This window comes from Gracilinanus agilis, chromosome 6, assembly GCF_016433145.1.
Source record: "Gracilinanus agilis isolate LMUSP501 chromosome 6, AgileGrace, whole genome shotgun sequence".
In the NCBI taxonomy this organism is placed as follows: Eukaryota; Metazoa; Chordata; class Mammalia; order Didelphimorphia; family Didelphidae; genus Gracilinanus; species Gracilinanus agilis.
Window position 1 is genome coordinate 4,419,896 of NC_058135.1, and position 7,866 is coordinate 4,427,761.

The 7,866-nt window shown below is 37.5% G+C and overlaps 1 protein-coding gene across 1 annotated transcript in view; it reads right to left on the minus strand.

The window, feature by feature from the left end:
* Positions 1 to 7,866, minus strand: part of FAT4 (FAT atypical cadherin 4) — a 235,259-nt gene that overhangs the window by 101,724 nt on the left and 125,669 nt on the right. Inside the window, exon 5 of the mRNA XM_044682210.1 lies at positions 964 to 1,886. Within this exon, the coding sequence (XP_044538145.1) occupies positions 964 to 1,886 (923 nt within the window). The remainder of the gene's footprint in view (positions 1 to 963; positions 1,887 to 7,866) is intronic.

Here is a 7,866-nt window from a genome sequence, read left to right on the forward strand (position 1 = left end):
CCTGCTGATGTTCTCCTAACAATAGTCCTCTCTTGAAAAAAAGTCCATAAACACTCTTTTAAGTTTAATCTAAATCATGATTTTTAAAAAGTCTATATAAACAATATAAGGAATTAAGTCTTGATTTGTACTAGTTGTTAATTTCTGAACTGTAAATGTTCACTATGAAGATTTAACAATTAGTAATAAGAGCTGGTGCCAGTGTATCTCATATTTACACCTACATACAAAATTGTTGAGTATTTTCTATTCAAGTAGAATACATATTCCTTGAAGGCAGAGATTATTTTATTTTTGGCTCCATATACAAAGTGCTTAGCACAGTTTGTTGTACAGATTAAGTGCTTGATATATCTGCTATATTGGATTTGTTCAATTTAAATCAAATCTGTTTTTTTTTTTATTTAAAGCTCTTAACTGTCATTTTTTAGAAACCAAACAATTAGAGAAATACGTAAGTATAGTGTATATGTCTATATACACATATGTGTATATGTGTGTACAAGCATATAGATATATTTAAAAAGAGAAAATCATGAAGGATTTTAAAATAGATTTAAAAAAATTTTAATGATTAATTCCTTCTACCTCATATAGGATATAAGTACAGGAGCCATTCATGATGCAGTTTCCCTATTAATTGACATTGGAACTTTCACCTGCTTCTTTTCCTAACTAACCCAGTTCACTCATCCTTAGCCAACCTGGTAAACTCCCATTCTAGGAAGCTCACCATATTTATGTCAAACTTAATTCAGATATTTGATTGGTTTAGTCCATTGTAGTTCAGAACTCTTGATCTCAAGAGATCCACTATCTGCAGCCTTTCCAGTAACTGGGCCTAAAGGTCCCTGCTAACCATGACAGGCATAAAAAAACACATTTTCACTTATTTGTTTGCTTGTTTTAGCGAGGGAAAATTGTTTTAAAATAAAAACAATTGCCTTATTTTATGGTACTGACCTGAAGAATTGTCTTTGGCAGACTTCCTAGATTCTCAGGAACGTTGATGGAATATGGCGACAGCTCAAAGACGGGAACAAAATCATTGATATCTAAGAGAATAATTTCTACCGTAGTGGTGTCCGTTCGGGGGCTACTGCCTCGATCTGCGGACTGAACAGTTAAAGAGTAAGTCGCCTTCTTCTCTCGGTCCAAAGGCTTAGCTACAGAAAGGATGCCCGTCACTGAGTCAATTCTAAACTCATGGTTTTCATTTCCACTGAGGAGGGAATAGCGGACCTGTCCATTGGTCCCTTCATCTCCATCAGCAGCGTAGACCTGAACTATATCAGTCCCGGTCAGCGTGTTTTCATCAATCTCCACTTTATATAGGGCCTGTGCAAAAATGGGGTTGTTGTCATTGATATCGAGGATGATGACGGCCACTTCTGTCGATGAAGAGAGAGGTGGTTGACCTTTGTCAGTGGCTACTACGGTGAGAGTATAATTGGACACCTCTTCCCTGTCTAGTTCCCCTGTGAGTCTCACTTCTCCATCAATGGTCCCGATACTGAACTTGTTTCCCAAAGGGTTCAGGAGCGTATACTCAATGTAGCTGTTGGGACCGCTGTCTCGATCGGTTGCTTGAGCTTTGAACACAACAGTATCGGTGGGGGTGTTTTCTGGAACATAGGTCAGCTTGGGGGAAATGAAAGTTGGGGCATTATCATTGACATCCAGAAGAATGATAGACACTTGAGCAGTGCTGGTGTAGCTAGAGGCTGAAGGGAGCGGCATGTCATGAACCTGAATAACCAGGTTATAGAAGGACTGACTTTCACGGTCCAAAGCCTGCCTGACTTTTAGAACACCATTCTTGTCCACGGTAAACTGTCCCAGGCTGTCCCCTGAAGTGATGCTGTAAGACAACTGGGAGTTGGGTCCTAAAAGAAAAAAAAAAAGAGGAAAAAAATGACTTTGTTCAAAGAGGTTAACCTAGGTTATAATAAACGTGCTTATTGTTATTTTTGCATTCTTGTTGAATTCTGAACCCAAAGTTGAATAATTGAGTATCTCCACTAAATACATACATAAATAAAAGTAATTAGATGTTTTATTATACTTCAAAGACATGAATAATTCAGCTCCATATAGTGCTCTACTTAATAGAGGGTTAAAACACCACTAATAATTTCTAATAAATATATCAGGAGAGAAGAAGCATCCCAGAGTAAAAAAAAAATATACCAATTCCAATCTTCTTTAGCTCTATGACCATGGAAAAACCAGTTGGCCTCAGTTTTCTCATCTATAGAATAAGGAAAATAATACCACTTGTACCAATTTTATAGGGTTGTAATGAAGTTTGAAGGAGATAATATATGAAAAAATACATTATATTGATATAAATTATCCTACTATTTCTTGGTCAGATCCTAGCCTTTAATGAAACAATGTTATAGAAGGCATTTAAAAACCTCAGTAATTTAAGTCTGACACATTTTCAGGATTGGGTAACAGAATTTTCTGATGTATAACATTAGTCATGGATGTTTAAATTTTTTTTAAACATGTCTAAGAAAATGTCGGAGAAAATTATTTCCTTAAGTAAAATTTTATAAATTCGAATCATCGTAAATGTTTTCTTTGAATGAAATGATAGTATGAAAATTATGCTTTAAAGTACTTTTTTACTTTAAGAAGCTTCTTCCTTTGTGATGATCATTTATGCAGATCACATTGTATTGTGTCTTTATTTGAAAGCATTTCAGAATGAATTTTTTTATATCAAATAATTTTCCAAATGAAAGTTTGACCTATTCTTTGATTTCATTTACATGAGGAAGTACCCAGATGAAGAAATTCCATCTCCTATTGGAGGCTGATACTTTCTCTTTAACTTATAGTCCCAATGGGTTGCCTACCTCACTGTATTTTGCACAGGATCACAAAGCCAGTAAGTGTCAAGGGCAATACCTGAACTCAGGTCTCACCGAGGGCAACTCTCTACTCCCTAGTTGCTTCTCTTTTACAAATGAAACCAAATTGATATTGTTGGAGACACCTGTGAGAGTATAGTTCATCTAACTATTTTGTTTTTAAAAATTTTTTTTTGTTTAAAAAAAAACACTAAAAATAGTTTAAAAAACTATTTTGTTTTTTGTTAAAAAATTTTTTTTTTAAAGGAAGTAATTGGTTAGGCAGAGGAATGGTTGGGGGATGGAGTATTATATAATATAGAGCAGGGGTCGGCAACCTTGGCCGAGAGAGCCATAAACGCCACATTTTTTAAAATGTAATTTCATGAGAGCCATATAGTGCTCACAGTGCATGATCCTGTAACAGCGCCTGAAAAAAAATGGACTTTATGGCTCCTGCAGAAAAAGCCTTATGTTGCCGACCCCTGGTATAGAGGAAAGAGCTCTAGGTTTGAGATCAGATGTGAGTTTGAATCCGAAGTCTGACACTTATCACCTATGTCATCGAGGGCAAGCCCCCTAGAGTTTTTGTTTCTCAGTACACTTCCCTTTAAAAAGAGAGGGCTTGGTTGGATAACTCCGAAGCCCCCTTCCAGGCTTAAACAAAGGAGACTATGGAAATCCTAAAACGATGAGCAGTTAATATTTCAGTGGCCATTACATTTATGTCCTGAAAGCAGCAAAGAAAGCCTCGTCAATTCGCACCCGGGGCTGGGGTTTTCTCCCGAGCCTCTGAAACCAGAGGTGCTTGATTTGAAGGATAAAATAGTCTGGCATTGGGCCTTCAACCACCACACAACTCAAAGCCTTGGTGATCACACCAAGAATAACAGCTCTAAATCCTAGGGTATAAAATCCAACCATTCACACTTTCCTGAAAGGCAGATGTTATTAGGGCTCCAACACTCTGTTTCCTCTTAAATACACTTCAATCCAACAATCCACTCCAACAAGCACTTATTAAGTGCCTACTATGTGCAAGACAGCAAAATCTGGGAACACAAAGCTGAAACAGAACAAATTTCCCTGCCTTTACCACGACTTATATTCCAATCAGGAAGCTATATGAATAGTCAGGAGGGGTGGCATTAAACTGATGAACAAGCAGAAGAAAATTTGAGGATGATGAAACAACAACTTGGGAGAGTTTGAATTATGAATGTCTTTCTCTTCTCTGTCTCTCTTTTCATCTCTGTCTCTTCATCTCTCTAACTATTTCTTCCGTCTGCCCAATGCCCTCACTCCCTACCCCTTGCCAAAGCATATCATTACGCCCCAGAGGCTTTTCCAATATACCCATGCCACTGCCTACTATAGTGCCAGGTAAGCTTAAATGAATGGACAGACTCATTAGCAAACAAGGTCATTTTAAAAGTTTGGGGAAAAATCAAAAATTCTCTCTAAATCTCGTGAAATTGACATGATTTGATTTAATGATGCAAAGGATGCAGCAAACTGGCTTTTTAAAATCCGAGTGAATAAAGTCCATTTTATTTTTACCAGAAAAAGTTACTATAAAAGACCACATTTACTTCTTACAGGATGTGATATGAATTGATCCTTGAGGAATTCATAGAGTCAGAGATGAATGTAAAAGGGAGAGATTTCTAGGCATGGAGGACACACAGAAAATTAGTTATTATTTGGATCACATGAGTTTAGAGATGAGAGATAGTATGTTCCTATGGAATGGACATTGGACCCAGGAACTAACGTGAAATAACCTCCCCCATGGTAGCTCCTTTCTGACAAGGAAGAGTCCTTTCTGGGGATCTCCATGCTGGAGACAGGCCCAAGGCAGTCAGAGCTTGTTCCCCACCTAGATGGGATTCTGACAATCCAGACTTTGAGATGATGCCTCCTCCTTCGTCCCCCCTTTTCAGCTTGCATTCACATGTTGTCTTCTCCCCCCAGATTATACACTCCTTGAGGATAGGGCTTCCTTCTTCTTGTTTGTCTTTGTTTACCCAGCACTTAGCACAAATGATCGCTTCCTAGATGCTTGTTGTTCAGAATAGGAAATGAGAGAGATCTTGGTTTAAATTCCTCCCTTCTACCCCTGATCTGTGTGACCACAGCCAAGGCTCTGAGCCCCTTTTCTCATTTATACCAGCTACATTGACTTTATAGGGCTATTGAGGATCAAATGAGAAAAATGTAGCATGTAAGGCATTTTGCGAAACTTAAAATGCTATAAAAAATGTCAGCCGCTTGGATTATTGAGGCAGAAGAAGGTTTGGACAGCTCTCCACCCCAGGAGAAATAACAACAAGCAAAGAAACCCATAAAAAATCTAATTATATTTCCAAGCTGTCTGTGTTTAGGTGGGTGGTCACAACTTGTCCTCAGTATTGATGTATAACAATTGGCTATGAAAGGATGACCACCCTGACACACATAAATGAATTCCTTTGGAACCCTCTGATGGATTGATAGTGTTATTTCTATTTCATCGTTGTGCTTCAAGCTGTGTAGCAGATTTCTGTAGTGAAGACAAATAATAAAAGGGAAATCATTGATGTTATTTAAACTAACTGGGACTGGATTCTAGAAGACAAGAGTCAGAAGACCTAGGAAAAATCCCACCTCTTCTACTAAAGTCTAAAGGACTTTGGACAAGTGTCCTTACTTCTCTAGTCCTCAGTTTCTTATTCTGTAAGATGAAAAAATGGGAATAGATGGTTTTGAGGATACCTTCTCTCTCTCTATATATATATGCATTATATATTTACATGTGCCCATATACATCATTATAGTCACTTACATAAATCCATGATTGAACAAGGACTTTAGAGTTGTTGATGTTCAACTATATATGAAGAAATTAGTAGGTATAGTTCAGACTGCTAGTGAGTCACTCAACATTTATCAAGTGCCTAATATGTGTCAGACACTGTGTTAAGAATTAGGGATACAAAGAAATTAAAATAGCAAAATAAGAATCTTTTAAATTAAAAACAAATGAATAAATAAATAAAAGTTAAAACAAAGGCAACAAAACAGTCCCTGTTCTCAAGGAGCTAACAGTCAAATAAGCGAGATGACACGCAAAACAACTATATAAAAGCAAGCTAGACAAAGAGAAATTGAGACTAAGATCTCTCTCATTTCCTATTCAGATCAACAAGCGTCTAGTAAGCTGGCCCAAACTAAGGACCAGCAAGAATATGACCTGTCCAAGGTCACATAGAAACAATTAACAAACGAAGCTTAGAATCAAGTCTTCTAACTTCAAATGGTGCTCTTTCCACCAGCTAGACCATGCAGAAAGTGACATTGCCTGGCCTGTCTAGGCTAAGCAACTGGCCTGTTTATAGCAGAACATCATGGGCCTGGCCTCTAAGGTCCTTATCCATCTCTATTCATATGATCTTATAATTCCAAGATGTTATTGTTGTTTGGTCATTTCGGTCATGTCTGAATTTTGTGGTCCCATTCGGGGTTTTCCTTGTAAAGATACTAGAATGGTTTGCCATTTCCTTCTCCAGATCATTTTACAAATTAGAAAACCGAGGCCAAGAGGATTAAGTGACTTGCCTAGGGTAACACAGCTAGGAAGTATCTGAGATGATACTCATGAAGATGAACTCATGAAGATAAGACTTCCCAATTCCAAACACAGTGTTTTATTTAGTGTGCTACCTAGCTGCCATGGTCCCAAGTTACTTAACCTCTATGGGTCTCACTTTTCTCATCAGTAAAATGGGGGGATTGAAGACTGGATTCAGTTTTTATGATCCTTTCCAGCTCTGAGTTTATGATGCAATGAATCCAAGATGGTAGGTATTCTTTAGTAGTGACAAACTATGAATTTATTTAAATTTTTTATTAATCATGAAAATGACATTACTACACAACTCTGGTTATGACAGTAACTCACTACTTATGTGATATTAGCCAAATTACTTTTTTCTTCTTTTGAGTCTTAGTTTCTTTATTTGTAAAATGGGGATAAGGAACAGACTAAATGAACTCCAAGGTCTTTTTTAGTCATAAATCTAAGCTCTGTGATCTGATATCTCTCAGGTCAGCAATGTGGCCTGTTCTTCAGATACTCTACCTTCTTTCAAAACAAAGCAAGGTGCTACCTGTTATAAAGCATCTATCCTAATACCACCCTCATCCAGTTATTAGAACTAACTCCCTCTGGAAGATATTGTAGGGGCAATTGGAAAAGTTATTAGTGTAGGGGTAGTTAGGTGGTTTAGTGTATACAGAGCCAGGCCTAGAGATAGGAGGTCCTGTGTTCAAATATGCCTTCAGACACTTCCTAGCTCTGTGACCCTGGGGAAGTTACTTAACTCCAATTGTCTAGCCCTTACCACTCTTCCGCCTTGAAATCAAATTTTGTAGTGATTCTAAGATGGAAGGTAAGGGTTTAAAAGAACTGAGCTTCAAGTTTTATGAACCAAATAGAATGTAAGCTTAAAGAGGGCTTGGATTGTTTCATTTTTTTATTCCCAGGGCCTGGCACAGAGCCGTGTCCTTATGGGGCATTTACTATTTTTATTATTACATACATTTAGCTAAATTGAATGAATATGATAATATTCACTAGATCAAAAGACAGAGACACTTTAGAACATACCAAAGCAGTCGTGCATGGAGTCGGAAATTGCTATTTCGCTTAACTTGAGGCTACATTAGTTTAGGAATACAAACACCAAAATAAATGGCAAAGGAAAAAGGAATTCCCTGTGTTTGAGTCACATTTGTTCAAGCAAGTGACTCTAGAAGCTGCACTAATTAAAGAAAGAAAGTCTGCAAGAAAGTCAAACCAGCAGAGAATGCTTCATAAAATCTTCCATTTCCATATAAGGAAGAGTCAACAAAGGCATCGAATGAACAGCCCTCATCCTATGACTGTAATCGAACCTCTGCAATTATAGGGCATAGAAGCCTTCTTCTCTCTCTCTCTCTTTATTTCTCTTCCTTTCTTCCTTCC